The 21,138-nt window shown below is 56.1% G+C and overlaps 1 protein-coding gene across 6 annotated transcripts in view; it reads left to right on the plus strand.

Annotated features, from left to right (window-relative positions):
- The window catches only part of ITSN1 (intersectin 1), a 147,821-nt gene that overhangs the window by 36,492 nt on the left and 90,191 nt on the right, over positions 1 to 21,138 (plus strand). For all 6 annotated transcript variants that reach the window (XM_045579840.1, XM_045579839.1, XM_045579842.1 and 3 more), the window contains exons 2-7: positions 7,458 to 7,517; positions 9,617 to 9,709; positions 10,683 to 10,746; positions 15,724 to 15,884; positions 16,914 to 17,090; positions 18,290 to 18,386. In XM_045579840.1, coding sequence (XP_045435796.1) covers positions 7,490 to 7,517; positions 9,617 to 9,709; positions 10,683 to 10,746; positions 15,724 to 15,884; positions 16,914 to 17,090; positions 18,290 to 18,386 — 620 coding nt within the window. In that variant the 5' untranslated portion in view covers positions 7,458 to 7,489. The remainder of the gene's footprint in view (positions 1 to 7,457; positions 7,518 to 9,616; positions 9,710 to 10,682; positions 10,747 to 15,723; positions 15,885 to 16,913; positions 17,091 to 18,289; positions 18,387 to 21,138) is intronic.

Consider the following 21,138-nt stretch of genomic DNA (forward strand, 5'->3'; position numbering starts at 1 on the left):
AACGACAGAACTCGGAGGAATGCGTTTGCTTTCAGAGGACGGCCTGCGTGCTCACGGCTGTGGCCAGCAGAACCGGCAGCGTCTCTGGACTGGTCCCAGGCTCTCCTTTAATGGGGGGAGGGGGGTCCCCTGGCTCTCCTTTAATGGGGGGGGGTGTCCCAGGCTCTCCTTTAATGGGAGGGGTCCCCCGGCTCTCCTTTAATGGGGGGGGGGTCCCCCGGCTCTCCTTTAATGGGAGGGGTCCCCCGGGCAGTTTAAAACCTCCCTGTGAGCAGGCTGTCCATCCCGGCAGTCATCCTCCACTTCCCACAGCCGCACACGGAGAAGCCGTGGGGCCCGACTGCAGACACAGCGGGCATTGATGGGCTCGGCTATATGTTTGGTTTGTCAGTTCCTTTGTGCGTTTATTGCTCGGCTCTCAGACCTTTTCTCTGGGTTTCCAAAGGGCTCTGTGGACCTCCCGCCCTGTGCGTGACCCCCCGCAGCGGGGTGGGTGTGAAGCAGGCGCCGGCTCTTCTCGTCCTTTCTCTTCCTCCGACTTTTTCTTAAAGGAGAAGAGGTTTCCTCCCACTTTGCTTCCAGGTTTCCGGATTGTGAATTTCTAGAGATGTAAAGGCCTTCGAGAGGAAAAGACCTTGGGCAGTCGTGGGTTTTGTGTGTGATTCCTTTTAGTTTTTAGCCTCGATCAGGGCTAAATATGCTAGACTCGTACCTAAATCCTAACTCCAGACTCTCACAGCTCTGAAGCACCCGATAGTATCATGATATGACCAGAGTGTGCTTTTAAAAAAGTTTGGATATGTCTTTATTGATTTTAGAGAGAGAGGAAGGCAGAAGGATAGAGAATAGAAACTCTGATGAGAGACATCAACCAGCTGCCTGCTGCACGACCCTCACCCGGGGATGGTGCCCCTGACCGGGAATCACACCGGGACCTCTTGGTTCAGGGGTTGTGCTCAGCCACCAGTGGGACTAGCAAGTGCTTTTTTTTTTTTTTTTTCGGAATCACACCGGGACCTCTTGGTTCAGGGGTTGTGCTCAGCCACCAGTGGGACTAGCAAGTGCTTTTTTTTTTTTTTTTTCCCCCTGTGTGTGTGTGTATACATATACATATATATATATATATATATATATACACACACACACATATATATATATATATACACACACACACACACACACACACACACACACACACATATATATATATATATATATATATATATATATATATTTTTTTTTTTTTTTTAACTGAGAGGGAGAGGGACAGAAAGCTAGAAACATCGATGAGAGAGAATCATCGATCAGCTGCCTCTTGCACACCCCCTACTGGGGATGTGCCTACAACCAAGGTACATGCCCTGACCGGGATCGAACCTGGGACCCTTCAGTCTGAAGGCTGATGCTCTATCCACTGAGCCAAACGGGTTAGGGCTAGCATGTGCTTTATTTTAATGTGTCTGAGGATATTTTTATTCTCTTTTGGGTATTTAAAATATGTATGTTTTCATTTTCATATTTCTGTTCCGTTCTTTCTCAATTTTATTGCTGCCAAAGCTCTAGACATTTAAAGTTCTAGTCTGTACTTCTTACCCTGTGGGTCCTTTAGTAAACTAAATCTATTGGACAACTTTAAAATAGAAATGTTAGAAACATTTCTTTGTAAGGAGTGAATTTAAAGTTAATTACCTCAGTGCCATGAAAAGCTATTTCAGGCACATAAGTTAGCCTGAGTGTGGGGCAGGGACAGCGTGACCGGCGTCGGTGGAATGCCTTCTCCATGGAGAGTGCGTCCCAGGACGGCCCAGTGCTCTGAGCGCCCCGGTGGCCGTGCAGGCTGGCCCCCTGGGCCCTCTTCCTGCAGCTCGGCTGGTCTGATCTATGGAGGAGGAGGGCTTGTGAGAATGGATGGTCAGCAATTCCGTGAAAAGCAGTGAGTGTGTGTTCAGAGTCTCTTGGGCTTTAGGTCGTTAATCTAAACGCCTGCTTTGGTGATTGGAAACCCGCTGATTGTGTGAACTGGACAGTTGTGAAGATTCCTTTGTCATGTGAATGATAGGTATTTGAATTCCCTCATTTCATCTCGCAGAGTTGTTTTATACATACACATTTTTAGAGGTCTTCTCTAAATATGTCCACATTTGGGATTTTAGTGTAAATGCTGAAATTAAGGATCAACATTCCTTTAGGTTTCTATAATTAGCTTTCCTGTCTGAGGCTGAAATGAAGGAAGATTAAAGACTTCTCAAACATATTCTAGCTTTTGGCTTAAAGATCCTAACTAACATTTATCCAAAGTTTTAAAAAGTACTGCTCTTTACCTGTCTCTTGAGTGCTCAGTATTTAGTCTATCTGTTTTCTTTTTCTTTTTTTTTTTAAAGGCTTTATTTTTGTTTGTTTGTTTGAAGCATTACAAATAGTAGTATATATGTCTCCTTTTTCCTCCCTTGACCTCCCCCCAGCCTCCCCTAGTCTGTCTGTTTTTTCTATTTTTTATATGTAATTATAGGAGTGTTTGCCTCACTCTAAAAATTGTTTATTAAAAGTTTTTAAAAATTTAATATTTTTTTTTTATTGATTTCTGAGAAGAAGGGAGAGGGAGAAATAGAAACATCAATGATGAGAGGGAATCATTGATTGGCTGCCTCCCGCACGCCCCCTGCAGGGGATCGAGCCCACAATCTGAGCACGTGCCCTTGGTTGGAATCAAACCCAGGACTCTTCAGACCACAGGCCGACACTCTGTCCACTTAGCCTAGCTGGCTTAGGGCTATAAAAGGTTTTCCGAATGGGTTATAATGCAAAGTGTGCAAAAGAAGGAAACAATTGTATATTTATAGGGAAAAGGTTAAATGGGAATATAAATCACAAGCTGGTGGGTGGGTGCCTTGTCTGCCTGTGAGAACTCCAAAATAGCCGCACCCCCTTCCCCCCCCATTGTATCAGCCCTCCCTGCTGACCCTCCCACCGCCTGCTTCTCCCCAGGCAGTGGGACCTGGTCCCGAGCGGCCTCTCTGCTCTGCTCTGGGCGGGCTCTGGTGTTGGACTGTGCTCACGGCAGTTGGCCCACCCTGTCCTGTTGCGGTCCTAGCATGTGGGTGGAGTTCCTGCCTTCCCTCACTTTTGTTTTATTTTGTGTTTTTGTCTGTTTTTTTAAAGAGAGAATGGAGGGGAAGGGATAGTGAGAGAGAAACACCGATGCAAGAGAGACACATCGATTAGTGCCTTTGGCATGTTCCCGACCGGGGCTGGGATTGAGCCTGCAACTGACATCCGTGCCCTTGACTGGAAACCGGCGTTCTAACCACTGAAAACCCCTGGCCGTGTGTGTGTGTGTGTGTGTGTGTGTGTGTGTGTGTGTGTGTGTGTGTGCGAGAGAGGGAGAGAGAGAGAGAGAAAGAGAGAGAGAGAGAGAGAGAGAGAGAGAGAGAGAGAGAGAGACTTCCAACTTCCATTCAATAAATGCTTATTTACACTTAAGGAAGCTTTATTTTTTGCATAAGAAGTAAAAGCTCTTTGGATTTATATGGCAAAATGCTTAAACCTATCGCCCCCGTTCAGTTTCCTCTGTGGTCCGCTGTGGTGCACACACGTGGTTTCCCTTTTTCTCCTTCCTGCTTTCCAGGCTCTGATGGCCTGGAACAGTGTCCCCCATCCCCACCCCCACCCCAGCTCCACCCGGTGGGGGTGCCAGGCTGGCTGCGGCCTGTGCCCATGCGTTTCTCAGTCCCCAGAGGCGGGCTCCTCGCCTGCCAGTTAGTGATGTGCCCGCTGCTGCCTTAGCTTGGCCCGCTCTGTGGACGGGACAGGTGCCATTCTCTCACAGGCTGCTCACAGAACTGAACTGGCTCATACAACCCAAACGTGTCAGCAAGTGTGCAGTGAAGTCTTGGTTTATCATGTGTTGCTTCCATGTTTACATTGCTTGCTACTAATGCTCCTTCTGTGTACTCACACATACACGGACTCTTTGATGTGTGCTTCTGTCCCGTTTAATTGTAAGGCCTCCCCCCCCAGCTTTATCAAGCAGAGTGGACAGCTGACAGCTGCATGTGTCGAGAGTGTACAGCGCTGGCTTCACATGCGTGGGGGCGGCCCGGGTTGTAAGAGGCGCTGAGGAAGGCGCCACGCGAGGCGTGTTGCTCTCCGGTGGAAACACAACCACTCCCCTCCTCTGCCAGTAAAGACCACATTGTGCCAGTGGGCGCGCCCGTCACTGCTCATGAGACGGAAAGATGGTGCCGCGGAGTGAGACCAGGACTGAGGAGCCAGATCTCAGGAGAATCTCGGTGCCTCGCTGAGCTGGCAGTCACTGCGCCTGGGTGACTGCGGGTGACTGCAGTGAGCGTGCCCGGTGGAGCCCCTCCTGGGGTGACTGCAGTGAGTGTGCCCGGTGGAGCCCCGCCTGGGGTGACTGCAGTGAGTGTGCCCGGTGGAGCCCTTCCTGGGGTGACTGCAGTGAGCGTGCCCGGTGGAGCCCCTCCTGGGGTGACTGCAGTGAGCGTGCCCGGTGGAGCCCTTCCTGGGGTGACTGCAGTGAGCGTGCCCGGTGGAGCCCCTCCTGGGGTGCGGTGACTGCAGTGAGTGTGCCCGGGGAGAGCCCCTCCTGGGGTGACTGCAGTGAGTGTGCCCGGTGGAGCCCCGCCTGGGGTGACTGCAGTGAGTGTGCCCGATGGAGCCCCTCCTGGGGTGACTGCAGTGAGTGTGCCCAGGGAGAGCCCCGCCTGGGGTGACTGCAGTGAGTGTGCCCGATGGAGCCCCTCCTGGGGTGACTGCAGTGAGTGTGCCCGGTGGAGCCCCTCCTGGGGTGACTGCAGTGAGTGTGCCCAGGGAGAGCCCCTCCTGGGGTGACTGCAGTGAGTGTGCCCGGGGAGAGCCCCTCCTGGGGTGACTGCAGTGAGCGTGCCCGGTGGAGCCCCTCCTGGGGTGACTGCAGTGAGCGTGCCCGGTGGAGCCCCTCCTGGGGTGACTGCAGTGAGCGTGCCCGGTGGAGCCCCTCCTGGGGTGACTGCAGTGAGCGTGCCCGGTGGAGCCCCTCCTGGGGTGACTGCAGTGAGTGTGCCCGGTGGAGCCCCTCCTGGGGTGACTGCAGTGAGTGTGCCCGGTGGAGCCCCTCCTGGGGTGACTGCAGTGAGTGTGCCCGGTGGAGCCCCGCCTGGGGTGACTGCAGTGAGTGTGCCCGGTGGAGCCCCTCCTGGGGTGCGGTGACTGCAGTGAGTGTGCCCGGTGGAGCCCCTCCTGGGGTGACTGCAGTGAGCGTGCCCGGTGGAGCCCCGCCTGGGGTGACTGCAGTGAGTGTGCCCGGTGGAGCCCCTCCTGGGGTGACTGCAGTGAGTGTGCCCGGTGGAGCCCCTCCTGGGGTGACTGCAGTGAGCGTGCCCGGTGGAGCCCCGCCTGGGGTGACTGCAGTGAGTGTGCCCGGTGGAGCCCCTCCTGGGGTGACTGCAGTGAGTGTGCCCGGTGGAGCCCCTCCTGGGGTGACTGCAGTGAGTGTGCCCGGGGAGAGCCCCGCCTGGGGTGACTGCAGTGAGTGTGCCCGGGGAGAGCCCCTCCTGGGGTGACTGCAGTGAGTGTGCCCGGGGAGAGCCCCGCCTGGGGTGACTGCAGTGAGTGTGCCCGGGGAGAGCCCCTCCTGGGGTGACTGCAGTGAGTGTGCCCGGTGGAGCCCCGCCTGGGGTGCGGTGACTGCAGTGAGCGTGCCCGGTGGAGCCCCTCCTGGGGTGACTGCAGTGAGTGTGCCCGGTGGAGCCCCTCCTGGGGTGACTGCAGTGAGTGTGCCCGGGGAGAGCCCCGCCTGGGGTGACTGCAGTGAGTGTGCCCGAGGAGAGCCCCGCCTGGGGCAGGGGCCTGGAGGGCGGGTTCTGAGCACCTGTTCCCAGGGGCGCTGGGCGGAGCTGGCATCCGCTCCCGCAGGAGGAGAGAGGGATGTTAACTATGCGGACGCTCAGGCTTTCTCGTTATCTCAGCTTCTAGGAATTCCATGTTGGAGGAACTTTCTGTTCGAAGAACTTTCCTACTGATCCTTGCTTTCTGAGCGTTTTTATTGTTATTGGCTGTCGTTTTTTCCAAAAGCTTTTCCCCTTATTTGTTGAACCACATGGGTTTTCTGGAAATATGGTAAATGACGTTAACTGGTTTTCAAACGCCCATCTTGCACCTCTGGGTTAATCTCAAATCTCCTGGTCCTTTCTCTGAGGTCGCTGAGGTCCCGTGCTCACTGTTCTGGGAGGACTGCGTTTGTGCGTTTGTACCCTCGGGGTCTCCCTGTGCTGCAGGGGGATGCCTGCCGCCTTCCCCCCTCTCTGCTGCCCGGCAGCCAGCAGCTCCCGCGCTGGTCCCTCTCCCCGCCCCGACGCGGCTTTCTGGCTGGCGGGGGAACAGCTCCAGGGCCGCCTGGGCACTGCCCGGGGGCGTCTCTGTGAGGGGCGACGAGGTGCTGGGGATCCCCATCGCTGCACACGTGCCGCCCGCTCAGCTCTGAGCATGTGTCCGCGCCTCCTGTGAATGTCAGGAGCGCAGGCCGATACGTGAGCGGGACCCAGATCAGCAGCCAACAAAGGGACCACGTGGTGCCGGAGACAGAGAGAGCTGGAGAACAGAGGGGAGGAACCGGGGAGGTGGGGCACCGTGCCCATCCGAGGGGAAAGGTGGGGCCTTCCAGCCGTGGGAACTGATGGAGGACGAGGAAGCCGTGGGGAGGGAAGCCGTTGCCAGGACAGGAGCCCCGGGGACTGGGGGAGAGGGGACTGAGGAGGAGTCCCTGTGCGGGTCCAGGATGGATGGCCAGTGGCGTGGACTTGCCAGTTGAAGAGGAGGACTGGTCCAGTAGGAGTGTGTGCACAGTGCTGGGCAGGCACCTGGGCGTGTGCTCCTGTCTGTACACATGAGTGTGTGAGAGTTGTTCACAGGCCTAATGCAGACTGACCCCATGGGGGGCGTGCAGGCGTGGAGCTGGTGCCCCTCTCCCTCCAGCCCGGCACCCGTGTTCGCACTGCCTGTCCCTGCACCTCGGTCCTCATTCCCCGTCTGGGACATGGTGTCGTCACAGTACCCAGCTCTCAGAGCCGTGGCGGCAGCGGAAAGCGTGAGATGGTCACTCACCTGGCACAGTGGGCAGCGCATTCTAAGTGCCCATCAAAAGGAGTCGCTGTGAGGACCACCAAACGGATGGACGTGTGTGCAGATGCTGAAGAAAAATACATTGAAGAGTAACCGACGGCCGTCCTGGGCTCATGGCAGGGCTCACCAACATTTCCCAGTGCCCTTTGACCTTACGAATCTGCAGAGAATGAATGAGTGAGTGAACGAATGAATGAGCCCCTTAGTTGAAGCTTTCACTTAGGTTGCTGAACCCTCCTCCCGTATCAGTCTTCTGATTGTTAAAGAACAGCAAGTTCGTGTGTTTGTAAGCATCTGAGTGAAGCTTTATAAACTTAACTGTTTCATCTCAATTACAGGCGTCGGCTCGCGAGGTAGAAGGAGCAGAACCATGGCTCAGTTTCCAGCGCCTTTTGGGGGTAAGTTTTCAGAGATCTTCCTTTCTAAGTGTATTTGGAACCTGTATTAGTCCCTTAGTATTGTGGTACATTTCAGCCGTACACGTAAGTGGAGGGAATAATATAATTAACCACCGTACCTGTGCTCAGCTCAGAGTTTCACTGACAGCAGCCATGGCCCATATTGCTTCATCGGATTCTCTGGAAGTCCTTTCATTCACCAGTGTTTTAGTGCCCGTTTCTAAGGCTGATGCTCTTAGCGACGTCGTTACGATCCCTCTGCATCCCCGCACGGGGCACAGGAGTTCCTGGGGGCAGTGCTGGTCCCTGAGCCGCGGCTGCTGTCAGGTTTGCTCAGATGCCATCCAAACAAGGATCGTGCCCGGCAGCTAGTCAGTCCTGCGTCTCCCGCCCGCGTCTCCGGCCGCTCAGCCCCTCCGTCCCCGGCTCCCTTTGCGGTTTATTAGTTGAGGTGACCGGGTCACTGGTTCTGTGCTTTCTCTGAAGCCTGGGTTTGAAGTGGGACTTTTATTTGTTCCACTTTACCTGCTGAAAACATCCTGTCCGTCTGCAGAAATGAGTTTTGGGGTGAACTTCCCAGCACGTTGGGAACCTGTGAGATGCCGTTTCCGCTCGCTGGCTGAGTTCTTTCTGGAGAGGGTGCCGTGCGGGCTGCCTGCTGCCCTTGGCCCTCACGTCCCCGTGGGATTCCGTCCGGAAGGAAGTCGGCAAAGTTTTCAAACCATTAGTGTTACTTCATCTTGTGTTTTGATTTCGTCCACCTTCTTAACTCCTTTCTCTTTGTGGTTGTGTTCTGGGCTTGCGTTGTTTATAGGGCAGTGAACAGCCTTTCGGAACTTACTGGACTGTCAGGCCTGGGAGGGAGGGACCAGGTTGGAACCGCTCTGGCTTCACCCCCGATGCCTACCCAGCGCCTGGCACCTATCTCTGTTCAGTCTCTGTCTCCAGCGAGTCGCTGCCACCGGCCTCTGCCAGCGAGGCGCCAGGGCTGGCGGTGTCAGACACGTGGCTTTGTGCTGGGCATGGTCACCTGTTTCCCAAAACATGCACATACCGCCTGTTCCCCTGCTGGGGCGGGTCTGCCGTGAGAGCCTCTGCCCGTGCCGTCTGCCATGGTTTGGTGAATGTGAGGAGACAGGCCTGAGGGAGGACGGTCCCAGAAGCGAGGGGACTGCTGCTCCTTCTCAGCTGAAACTGGAGGAGGACCTACCGTATTTTTCGGACCATAAGACGCACTTTCCCCCCCCCAGAAGTGGGGGGGAAAGTCCCTGCGTCTTATGGTCCAAATATAGCCTACACATATACTTTAAAAAAAAAGTTGTTTTACTTGCCCGGCTCTGTGTGGTCTCTGTGTGCTTGCCCGGCTCTAAAATGGTTCTAAATGCTGCTGTTTACTTTACAGGGTTGATTACATGTGTTTATGACTGTGATGTTGGGTTTTAATGCACATAAAATATTTTAGGACACTATTTGTTTCAGAATCTTTTTTTCTTCATTTCCCTTCTCTAAAAACTGGTGCGTCTTATGGTCCGGTGCGTCTTATGGTCCGAAAAATATGGTACATCCTGTTCTCTTTGGTTTTCCGTTAAACACCACAGCCTCGGAGCAGTGTCATTTACAAGCCATAGAATTCACTGGTCTCCACCGTGCAGCCGCAGTGCTTTTGTGAATTTATAGTCATTCACCATCATGAGAGTCCGACACCTGAGTGTTTTCCTCGCCTCCGGAGGTTCCTGCCCTCCCTCGGACCCCGACTGAGCTCAGCTTCTTCTGCCCTTCGCTTGTGGCTTCTAAGACGGTTGTTTAAGTGCGTGTAAGTGAGTGCTGAGTGACTCGCTGCCTCTTCCTGCGGCCTGTTCGCCATGGGCTCCGGGACAGCTTTTATCACAGAATTCGGGCCCGTTTCCTTTCTGGGTGGGAAGCGCTGTTCACGCTTGATTTTCTAACTGTGTGTGCATCACATCCAGGACAAGCAGGTGTTCATTTATCAGAGCATGGACACCGCAGTGACATGCTCCTCACGTGACAGGGACAGGTCACGTGAGCACCTGGCTTGCTCTTGGTCATTCACTAATCTGCTGTCTGCCCTTCGCTCACAGGCAGCCTGGACATCTGGGCCATCACGGTGGAGGAGAGAGCGAAGCACGACCAGCAGTTCCTCAGCCTGAAGCCGATCTCCGGGTTTATCACAGGTAATGGCCTCCGCGGCCTCTCAGTGCCGCATGTGTCTGAGAACCTGTTAGCAAGCTCAGGTGGGCTCCGAGGGACTGAGGGGAGAGGCACCATCCGCCTTCTCCTTGCCCTGCTCGGTGACAAGGTTTTTCCCAGAAGGCATTCAGGCCCGGGTGCAGCCGGAAGGACTCCTCCGTGTCCTGTGTCCCCAGAGTTCCCTCTGACCTTGGCCTCTCCCATTGTCTTTCCTGTTTGTTACTCTTCAGGCGTTGCTTTCAGGAAGACGAGACCTAGATTCCCTGGGCTCTTGTTTGTGTGTGTTTTGTCTCTTAGTTCTCTTTACCTTATTAAATCTTAGCCACTGAGGTGATCGTTAAAAACCGTGGTGACTGCCCCAGCCTGTTTGGCTCAGTGGATAGTGTCAGCCTGCAGACTGAGGGGTCCCAGGTTTGATTCTGGTCAGGGGCACAGGCCTGGGTTGTGGGCACAATCCCAGTGTGGGGTGTGCAGGAGGCAGCCGGTCCATGATTCTCTCCCATGGATGTTTCTAACTCTCTCTCCCTCTCCCTTCCTCTCTGAAATCAATAAAAATATTTAAAACAAACAAACAAAAAACCGTGTTACTTACTCCCCGTAAGTGTGAAGTTCTAAGAAGTAGCGATGAGCGCCCCTCTCTGGAGGTCCCCACAGACGTCCTTGTCACGTGGGTGGCTGTCCCCCTCCTGGTCAGCTCAGCCGAGTTCATGTGGACAGTGTCTGCCGCCAGCAGCCGCCCATTGCGACGTTGGTTTAAGGCGCTGAGCTCCAGAGCCAGTGCTGACTGCTGACTGCTGACGGCTGTGCTGTCCTGTGGACCTGCTGTCCGGCGCTGTCACACACCCAGTGCCTGGTGACAGGGCGCCCAGCCTCTGCCTCAGCTCTGCGATTTCACTAAGAAACTGTCTGCCGTCGTTTCGCTGCTGTTCTGTTCTGACACTTTCCCCTACTTCACAGGTGACCAAGCGAGGAATTTTTTCTTCCAGTCCGGGTTGCCTCAGCCTGTCCTGGCGCAGATATGGTAAGTGGGAACTCCGTATTCCCAAGTAAAACATTCCAGGGATAGGACTGCTTACGCTGCGGGAGGAGACCGGCATCCAGGCCGTGAAGGGTTTGTCGTGTGGACCTCGAAAAGGGGCGACTTGCCAGATGGTGCTGCCAAAAGGGTGGAATTTCCAGTTGAGAAATCTGCTTTTTGGTATTTTCTCACTAGTTTGTTTTAACTGCACCCTTCCTCCTCTGAATGTCCCACGTTTCTTGCTTCATTATGGAGGGTTCTGTATCTTCCATTGAATAAGAGGCAACACACAGCACGCACACACGCACACGCGAGGGTTAGTAGGGAATAGTGTTCAGAATAGCAAAGCTTTCCTGGGGAATGGGCCACGTTTGGGTGTGAATGTTATGAATATATTCATGTTGAGACCAAACGGCGCCGCATTCCTGTGCGTTTGGCTTTTGCTTTATTTTCTCTCTCGGCTGTTAGCAGATTGGCTGCCAGACCCTCCCTCCCCCTGTGAGCCTCCTGGCTCTGACCTCTGAGCTGCTGTGAGCTTGGGAAATCAGATAGCCAGGAATTTCTGTAAAAATGTCTGGAATTACTTTTAAAGTTAAGTAGAAGGCAGAGAGAGAGAGAGAGCAAGAGCGAACACTGACCTGTCAGTGAGTGCCTGAGTTTGAATGGAGATGTATGTGTGTGTGTGTTGAGAGAGAGAGAGAGAAAAGAGAGAGGTGGGGGCCAGGGTGGGGCGGCGGGAGGGGAGAAAGGGCACCAGCCTGGCCGTGAGGCCTGAGTTTGGTGGAGGAGACCTGTGCCTCCCTTTGCTCTGCGCTGACGGATGATTGTGTTTCACACCATCAGTCAGGATCGCGCACTAGAACCTTCCTTTCCCCGGCACCCTCTCTCCATTGGGTCCCGCTTTACGCTCATTCCCTGCCTGAGAGGCTCCTCAGGAAGCGGCCGTGATGCCGCTGAGCTTGGGACCCTCACCTCACGTGGACCGTTCAGCCTGGGAAGGTATTTATCTGGCGTGTCTCCGGGTCGGCGAGCATTGTAGGTGCTGGGGTGTAGCCACGGACAAAGCAGACAAATCCATGCTTTCATGAAAATCACAGCCTGTAGCTAATCGCAGTATAAAAATGGTCAGTAAATTTCATTTTTAAAAAAATATATATTTTATTGAATTTTTTACAGAGAGGAAGAGAGAGGGATAGAGAGTTAGAAACATCGATCAGCTGCCTCCTGCACACTCCCTACTGGGGATGTGCCTGCAACCAAGGTACATGCTCTTGACCAGAATCGAACCTGGGACCTTTCAGTCCACAGGCCGACACTCTATCCACTGAGCCAAACCGGTCAGGGCGAATTTCTTTTTCTTTCTTTCTTTCTTTCTTTTTTTTTTTTTTTTTTTTTTAAGATTAAGTTGTTTTCTAAACTGTTTTAGTGTATCAAAGGCATTTTTCCAACTTATTTTATGGTGAAAATTTTTATTAACAATACAAATGATGAATTGCTAGTAAAAAATGTTTTTGTCTTTAATTTTTGTGTGACAGTTTGTTAAATAAACTTGTGATGTCATTTTTTTTTATTTGAGCTGATATTAGGCTCTGGCTGGCTTTGCTCAGTGAATAGTGCCAGCCTGCAGACTGCAGGGTCCGGTCAAGGGCATGTGCCTAGGTTGCGGGCTGGATCCCCAGCCCTGGTTGTGCTGGGTGGGATGTGTCTCTCTCACATCAGTGGTTCTCTCTCTGTCACTCCTCGCTCTCCCCTCTCTAACGGTCAGCGGAAGTTCCCCTCGGGTGGGGATTGACAGGAGCATTGCTGTCAGGGAGACACTTTGAGTCTTTCCCAGGGAAGTGTCCTCAGGGCTCGCAGCTCCCGCGCCTGGTGCTGGGCCGGTGCTGGGCCGAGGGCAGCGCGGACGATCGGCTCCCCGGCTGGCCCTTTCCTCGCTCTGCAGTCCTGAGCAGCACTCACTTCTTCAAACTTAGGGTTTTAAGTTGATCAGGAAGAGCAGCTGACCTCATGAGTGGGGTCGCCTTTTTCCTCTCGCTGACCTGTGTTCTCGTGTGGTTTGGCTAGGAGGAGCCCGGGCAGGCCCGTGCCTCCTGGCACACGAGGATGGGTTAGCCGCTGTTTCCGCCTCTCCCTGTGCCAGTCGCTGCGCAGCGGTAGCTGGATTGGGGATGAGGAGCCAGTGCTGTCTGTTTCTCTGGCCTCCTTGCTTTGCTTTGGACCTCCAGTCCAAATAGTGCTCAGGGAAGTGAGACCTCTTCCATGTGTGAGAGACGGGGGGAGAGGACGTGGCTGGACGGGGGGTGAAGCCAGGAGGGGGGAGAGGACGTGGCCGGACATCCTCTCCCCCCTTTGACCTCGTCCAGCCACGTCCTCTTCCATGTGTGAGAGACGTGGACTCCGGAGCATGTCAGAGACTGTCATGACTTTGCTCCAGGCAGAACCTGTATTCCCGTGGCCTCGGTGGTGGCGTTTGCGCGGTGGCCTGCCAGTGCTTTAGGCTGCCCGTCTGGGCCACCCGGTTTCCAAGTAGGAACACGAGGAGACGAGTTCTCGGAGCTCGGCGTCAGGTCGGTGTGGCAGGGCGGATGCTGACAGGCCTTCCTGGCCCTGTCTCCCTCAGGAGGGGAAGGCAAACAGCCCGGTCCCGGCACCGCCCTGCTCACAGCTGCTCACTGCCCCCGGCCTGCGGGGGAGGGGAGGGCAGGGCAGGAGAGCAAGGGCGAATGAGGCTTTGGAGTCTGAAGCTGCAGGGCCGCAGCCCTGGGGTGAGAGGTTCTGAGGAGGGAAATGGGGTGGGGGAGCACCACCGAGAAACGGGCCCTGAGGGGGAGGAGGGGCCAGAGCCAGAGAGAGAAATCAGAACAGCCTGTGACGCCGCCCGCAAAGGGCAAACAGCGTGGAACACTGCTGCCTCCGGCTCCTCGGAGCGGCTTCAGCCCAGCACGGTCCGCACCAGCCCCGGGCACCAAGGCTGGGCACACTGGGCTGGAGCACGCCCCCCTCCCGCGCTCCTGCCACGCGTTCCTGGCATGAGCATCTGTCCTGCATGGGCGCCATGCTGCACCCTCCCCTTCCCCCCTGCTCACCCGTCCCTCAGCGCGCACGGGGTCCATGCCCAGCCTTTGTCCCCAGTCCGGACCTCTGGCTGCACTGCGGCCACCTCTGCCCTTTCCCCTGGCCGCTGCCTGAACGTCCCGCCTGGAGTCCCTCGCCCTCTGCGCCTTAGGTTCCAGCCTCAGAGGCACCCCAGCAGCCTTACAACGGCACCCCCCTTCACGCTCCAGTGAGGACACACCCGGCCTCACTGCCAAGGCCACGGACCTAATGCCGCACCTGCTCTGGCGTCGCCTCTCACTTCACCTGCTTCTTGTTCGTGTCCTCCAGTTTCCCTGGCCTTTCCCTTCCTGCACGGCCAGGCTTCCCGCCAGCACTGCAGCCTCCGACTCCCACCCCGAGGTCAGGCTGGGCTCCCCTCCCAGAGGCCCGCGTCCTGACCACAGTCCCGGGGCTCTGCTCACCCTGTGCCGGCCACGTCCCCTCCCCCCGCCTGGCCTCATCTCCTCGTCTGGCCACGTCCCCTCCCCCCGCCTGGCTTCACCCCCCGTCCGGCCACGTCCTCTCTCCCGCCTGGCCTCGTCACCTCGTCCAGCCACGTCCTCTCCCCCCGCCTGGCCTCGTCCCCCAGTCTGGCCACGTCCTCCCCCCCCCCCCGCCTGGCTTCACCCCCCCGTCCGGCCACGTCCTCTCCCCCCTCCTGGCTTCACCCCCCGTCCAGCCACGTCCTCTCCCCCCGCCTGGCCTCGTACCCTCGTCCAGCCACGTCCTCTCCCCCCGCCTGGCTTTGTCCCCCTGTCCAGCCACGTCCTCTCCCCCCGCCTGGCTTCATGCCCTCGTGGCACTCCCTGTGGAAGAAGCTGGCTCGGTCTCTTGTCTCCTGGCTGTCCTAAAAGGCAGCCTCCGGGAGGGCGGGAACCTGGTCTGTCTGTTGCACAGTTGGATCCCCAGTTCCTAGATAGTGCCTAGTCGAGGGAAGAAGTGACCCTTTAAAAAATATCTGTTGGGCCCTAGCAAGGTTGCTCAGTGGATAGAGTGTTGGCTGAAGGGTCTCGGGTTCGATTCCAGTCAAGGGGATGTTCTTCGGTTGTTGGCTTGATCCCCAGCCCTGATGGAGGTAAGTGATTTGTCTGTTTCTCTCATTGATATTTGTTCTTTCCAAAAATTAGTGTATTTAGCTTGGATGCCAATAGGGATGTTTGTAGACTTAATAAAGATTTCAGAGTTCATAAGGAAAAAGATCTGTAAGTAGCCTCACAAAGTTTTGTTTTTTTAAAAATATATTTTATTGATTTTTCACAGAGAGAAAGAGAGAGGGATAGAGAGTTAGAAACACCGATGAGAGAGAATCATCGATCAGCTGCCTCTTGCACACCCTCCACTGGGGATGTGCCCGCAGCCAAGGTACATGCCCTTGACCGGAATCCAACCCGGGACCTTTCAGTCCGCAGGCCGATGCTCTATCCACTGAGCCACACCGGTTTCGGCAGCCTCACAAAGTTTTTAAAAACAACGAAAAGCCTGGCTAGAACGTACCTAGAGCAGGTGAGATCAGAGATGGCCACGCGGTGCAGCTGCCCGGCAGAATAGAGTCCAGAAAGAGGTCTCACTTCCCTGAGCACTGATTAACATCTTCACCCCCGGAAAGAAGCTCCGTTTGACTTCCCAAGTCCGTGTCCTGACATTCAGATGGAAAGCCGCCTCACGTGCCTCGTGAGCAGACAGCACGGTGAGGGCGTGTGTGATGTCGGAGGCCGGTGCCCCCGCGGACTCCCGTCGCTCGAGACACGCTCTGTTCGGTGTTGCTTTGGCTCTTCAGCTCTCCCCAGGAACGGGGGCTGGTGACCTGTGTCTGTGTGGGAGGGGTTGGGGGAAGGTCACGGTCACGGTCACGGTGGTGGTCTTGAAGCTGTGTGTCGTCTGCAGGGCCCTTGCCGACATGAATAACGACGGGAGGATGGACCAGGTGGAGTTCTCCATCGCCATGAAGCTCATCAAGCTGAAGCTGCAGGGCTACCAGCTGCCGGCCGCGCTGCCCCCCGTCATGAAGCAGCAGCCGGGGGCCATCTCCGGCGCCCCGGCCTTCGGTGAGTGCGACAGCGGCTCCTGCAGCTCCCGAGCGTCTGCCTGCCCCTCGCAGCCCCCAGCCTGCGGGCCCAGCGGTAACAGCCGGGAAGGGTAGTCCAGGGAGGAAAGGGGTCCTGCCCCCAGCTCCCAGCCTGCAGCTATTTAGGGCCCCTAGCCCCCCTCAGCCACCTCAGTGAGGTGCAGACAGACATCCCTGCAGAGGCTCCAGGGTCTGAGGAGGTCTTGTGTCGGGAACAAGGAGTGACAGAAGACCAGACATTGCACAAAGGCTGCTGCTATCGGCCAGCAATGTACAAGGGGCTCAGGACCAGGCACTGGGCGCAGCCGGGGGGCCTTTCCTCAGTGACGAGCGAGGAGAGGAGCAGAAGGAGCACTCACTGCACTTCGATCGTTTCCCTGTTCGGCTGGAATCCTCTGGAAGGAGAGCCCTCCCTCAGGTGGCTGGCTGCTCCGAGGCTCAGTGTGGAGGCCGGGCAGGAGCAGCGGGGGTTATTCCTTACTTACTAGTTTGCAGACAGACTGCAGGCCCGTGGTGACCAGCAGGGCTCCTGCACCGGGTTGGTTCTGACGGCCTGTGAGTCCCCGCGTCCCGTCTGTGCTGCCCGGACTTAGCGGTTCTGCTGCAGATCGTCACTCTGGCCAGCAGGTCCCTCCGCGGGGCGTCTTGGTCCCTCACAGAATTTGGTGCTTTTCCACACAAGGGCCCCGGATGCATGTTCTAGCCCTGTGGTCAGCAAACTCATTAATTAACAGAGCCAAATATCAACAGCACAACGATTGACATTCCTTTTGAGAGCCACATTTTTTAAACTTAAACTCCTTCTAACGCTACTTCTTCCACATAGACTCTCCCAGGCCGTGGTGTTTTGTGGAAGAGCCACACCCAAGGAGCCAAAGAGCCGCCTGTGGCTCGTGAGCCACGGTTTGCTGACCACGGGGCTAGAGGGAAGCCCTCCTCCCAGCAGACCTGGGTCATGTCACTAAGGCTGAGACGTGCCTCCGTGTGACCGCTGCCTTCTTCCCCGCAGGTGTGGGCGTGGCCAGCATGCCGCCGCTGCCGGCGGTGGCGCCAGTGCCAATGGGGACCATCCCCGTGGTCGGGATGTCCCCCCCCCTCGTGTCCTCCGTCCCTCCGGCAGCAGTGCCTCCCCTGGCCAACGGGGCGCCCCCTGTCATGCAGCCGCTGCCCGCCTTCGCTCATCCCGGTAGGTGCCTGGGGACCTCGGGCCGAGGTTTCGCCACAGGTTCTTGAGAATTCTGTCTCCTTTCTGATTGTAGTTGGGCGGTATTCCGTTCCAGAGGAAATCTGTTCATTTAATTCCTCGCTTTTTTTCAACGTATCACCTGGGAGGTGTGAGGCTGACCTGAAGAGAAGGATTAGAAAGTTCCCAGTGTAATTTGGAAACGTTGTCCAAAGTCCTTTTCCCTTTTATAAATGGCACAGCCTCAGCCTGACAGGCTGGCTAGCTCACACCGACATGGAGCGGCACTTGTTAAAGCGTGCGGGACGTTCGAGCACATTCGGTGCTGGTGCCACGTGAACCCTGCGCTCAGCCCCGTTCATCACCACTGTCAGGTGTGTCTTTAAGTCACAGCCAAAGAATATAAGTGAGCCTCTTTCAAAACTCAAAAATTGTTATGTTTTTATTGATTTCAGAGAGGAAAAGAGAGGAAGCGAGAGAGAGAAACATCCATGATGAGAGAGAATCATTGACCAGCTGCCTCCTGCACGCCCCCCACTGGGGATCGAGCCCCCAACCCGGGCCTGTGCCCTGACCAGGAATCAGACTGTGTCCTCCTGGTTCGTAGGTCCACGCTCACCACTGAACCACACCAGCTGGCTGAACCGCTTTTGTTAAAGATTTTCTCGTCACATGTTATTCACCCTTCACACGTGGCCATGGCTGCGGATGTGCTGGCTGAGAGGCAGCGCCTGCCCTGGTCCCAGCAAGGCAGGGCCTCCAGAACCTCCTGCCTTCTCCCGTGGCCCAGGGCCAGGGCCGCAGCACGCTAGGCAAGGAGGATGGGCTGTGGCTTCTCTCTCTCCCACTCGGGACGCCCTCCGCTCCTCGGTGCAATGAGCACCGTGCTGTCCCGGTATTTAAGCTCTTCCCCCTCTGACTGCTGACAGATCTCATGAAATGTGATGCTGAATGTTTGCTGAAAGCAAAACTCTGTGGGTGTAAACATTGCTACTTCGGTGACTTTCCATAGGAACAAGCAAATCTAGAAACATTTGGCCAGAGGGTGGGAGCGAGGCGGGGTCACTTTTGAGCCCCAGATGGGAAGGAAGAGGAATGCTTTCCGCCTCAGCCTTGATGACTCTGCGTTTTAATTTTTGTAAGCGGGAAAGTTTCTTACCTTTGTGGAATTAAAATTATTCAACGTTCATTTATCTTTACAGCAGCCGCATTGCCAAAGAGTTCTTCTTTTAGTAGGTCTGGCCCCGGGTCCCAGCTAAGCACTAAGTTGCAGAAGGCGCAGTCACTGGACGTGGCCAGGTGAGTGGCTTGTCTGAAGGGGCGGCTGGGTGAAGAGAACTGAGTAACTCAGAACGGCGAAATGCCGAGCTGTGTTCCTTACCACCTTTTCTTTTGTGGAATGGCAGAATGTCTCAACTCTGGTTTCGCCATTTGTTTGTGCAGAGATGACAGAATCAAGGACACCACATTTCCTTTAAAGGTTGTTTGTTAAGAAGGATGCGAAGGAGTAAAGGTTTCAATCGAATCAAATGCAACTCGAGGTGTAAGGGGAGAAAGCAAGTTAACTGTTTTGTGTTTGTCTTGAAAAGCTTATACATATTTTAGCTGGGACCGGTTTGGCTCAATGGATAGAGCGTCGGACTGTGGACTGAAGGGTCCCGGGTTCGATTCCGGTCAAGGGCATGTACCTTGGTTGCGGGCACATCCCCAGTAGGGGGTGTGCAAGAGGCAGCTGATCGATGATTCTCTCTCATCGATGTTTCTAACTCTCTATCCCTCTCTCTTCCTCTCTGTAAAAAAAAAATCAATAAAATATATTTTTAAAAAAGAAAAGTTTATACTTATTTTATATGAAGATGAGAGCAATAATTGGCCTTATTGTAAAAAATATATATATTTTATTGATTTTTCTTACAGAGAGGAAGGGAGAGGGATAGAGAGCTAGAAACGTCGATGAGAGAGAAACATCAACCAGCTGCCTCTTGCACACCCCCTACTGGGGATGTACCCGCAACCAACGTACATACCCTAGACCAGAATCGAACCTGGGACCTTTCAGTCCGCAGACCGATGCTCTATCCACTGAGCCACACCGGCTTCGGCTAATTGGCCTTATTGTAAACCCCAGCTCAGATAGCCTATGTCGTCCTTGAGAATCGACAGTAGAACCGTATTTAAGGTCGATTTTCATGAAATGAACGTTCCGATGAATGGACAGATGCTGTCCACCAAGTGTGTGCCTCCATTTTGGCAAAGCTTGCATGATTTTATTGCTTGTGTTCCGGCCGGTCTTGGTTTCATGTCGTCTCTCACACTTTCATTTTCTCTGCCCTGACCTCTCCCTTGTGTGGCTGCCCCACGCGGGAAAACCAGGGTCGGCTTGTGCGCCGTCTCTGCGCCTGGCAGGACAGGGATGTGGCGAAGGCGGTCCCGTCTCTGTTTCTGTCCTCTCTAGAAATCTCCCCTACGTGAATCAAGGCGCTTCTACTTTAGAGCGTGTTGGGTATAATTCAGAAGGGCCTCGCCTTCTGAAAGGCGATTAAAGGAAATCTGTGAGTGAGGCACTGCCAGCTGCTCTATGCCCGTTAGCTTGCGTGATGTCGCTTCTCCCCGGGAAGTGACTCACGCCCCGAGCTAAGTGAGGAAGCAGCTCAGACTGGCATCGCCCTCCGTGCCCGTGCTCGGGCTGGGCCAGCTCCTGATGGGAAGGCATGCTCTCGCCTGTGGAGGTTTGCTCCCAAACCTCAGTGACTGACAGAAAACAAACACTCCGGTTGCTGTGGTTACAGATGCCTGTGCTCCACCTAATGGAGGTTCTGCACTGAGACTCAGGAGCCTTTGTGAGCATCTGCTCAGCAGACACCTGGTTAGCCCCCCCCTCCTCCTGCATCCTCCTGGGCAGGAAGGACTGTCTCAGAACTGTGCCCGGGACATGAACCCAGAGAGGCGGCTGCCCACCCAGGGTCCCTGCTGCTCACCCAGGGTCCCGGCTGCTCACCCAGGGTCACGGCTGCCCACCCAGGGGTCACGGCTGCCCACCCAGGGTCACGGCTGCCCACCCAGGGTCCCTGCTGCTTACCCAGGGGTCCCGGCTGCCCACCCAGGGGTCCCGGCTGCTCACCCAGGGTCACAGCTGCCCACCCAGGGTCCCGGCTGCTCACCCAGGGTCATGGCTGCCCACCCAGGGTCCCGGCTGCTCACCCAGGGGTCCCGGCTGCTCACCCAGGGTCACGGCTGCCCACCCAGGGTCCCGGCTGCTCACCCAGGGGTCCCGGCTGCTCACCCAGGGTCACGGCTGCCCACCCAGGGTCACATCTGCTCACCCAGGGTCACATCTGCTCACCCAGGGTCACGGCTGCCCACCCAGGGGTCCCGGCTGCCCACCCAGGGTCACATCTGCTCACCCAGGGTCCCGGCTGCCCACCCAGGGTCACGGCTGCTCACCCAGGGTCACGGCTGCCCACCCAGGGTCACATCTGCTCACCCAGGGTCCCGGCTGCCCACCCAGGGTCACGGCTGCTCACCCAGGGTCACGGCTGCTCACCCAGGGTCACGGCTGCCCACCCAGGGTCACGGCTGCCCACCCAGGGTCACATCTGCTCACCCAGGGTCCCGGCTGCCCACCCAGGGTCACGGCTGCTCACCCAGGGTCACGGCTGCCCACCCAGGGTCACGGCTGCTCACCCAGGGGTCCCGGCTGCCTACCCAGGGTCACGGCTGCTCACCCAGGGTCACGGCTGCCCACCCAGGGTCACATCTGCTCACCCAGGGTCACATCTGCTCACCCAGGGGTCACGGCTGCTCACCCAGGGGTCCCGGCTGCTCACCCAGGGTCACGGCTGCCCACCCAGGGTCACGGCTGCTCACCCAGGGTCACGGCTGCCCACCCAGGGGTCACGGCTGCCCACCCAGGGTCACGGCTGCTCACCCAGGGGTCCCGGCTGCCCACCCAGGGGTCACGGCTGCTCACCCAGGGGTCACGGCTGCTCACCCAGGGTCCCGGCTGCTCACCCAGGGTCACGGCTGCCCACCCAGGGTCACGGCTGCCCAC

The sequence above is a fragment of the Pipistrellus kuhlii genome, unplaced genomic scaffold, assembly GCF_014108245.1.
Source record: "Pipistrellus kuhlii isolate mPipKuh1 unplaced genomic scaffold, mPipKuh1.p scaffold_m20_p_118, whole genome shotgun sequence".
Lineage (NCBI taxonomy): Eukaryota > Metazoa > Chordata > Mammalia > Chiroptera > Vespertilionidae > Pipistrellus > Pipistrellus kuhlii.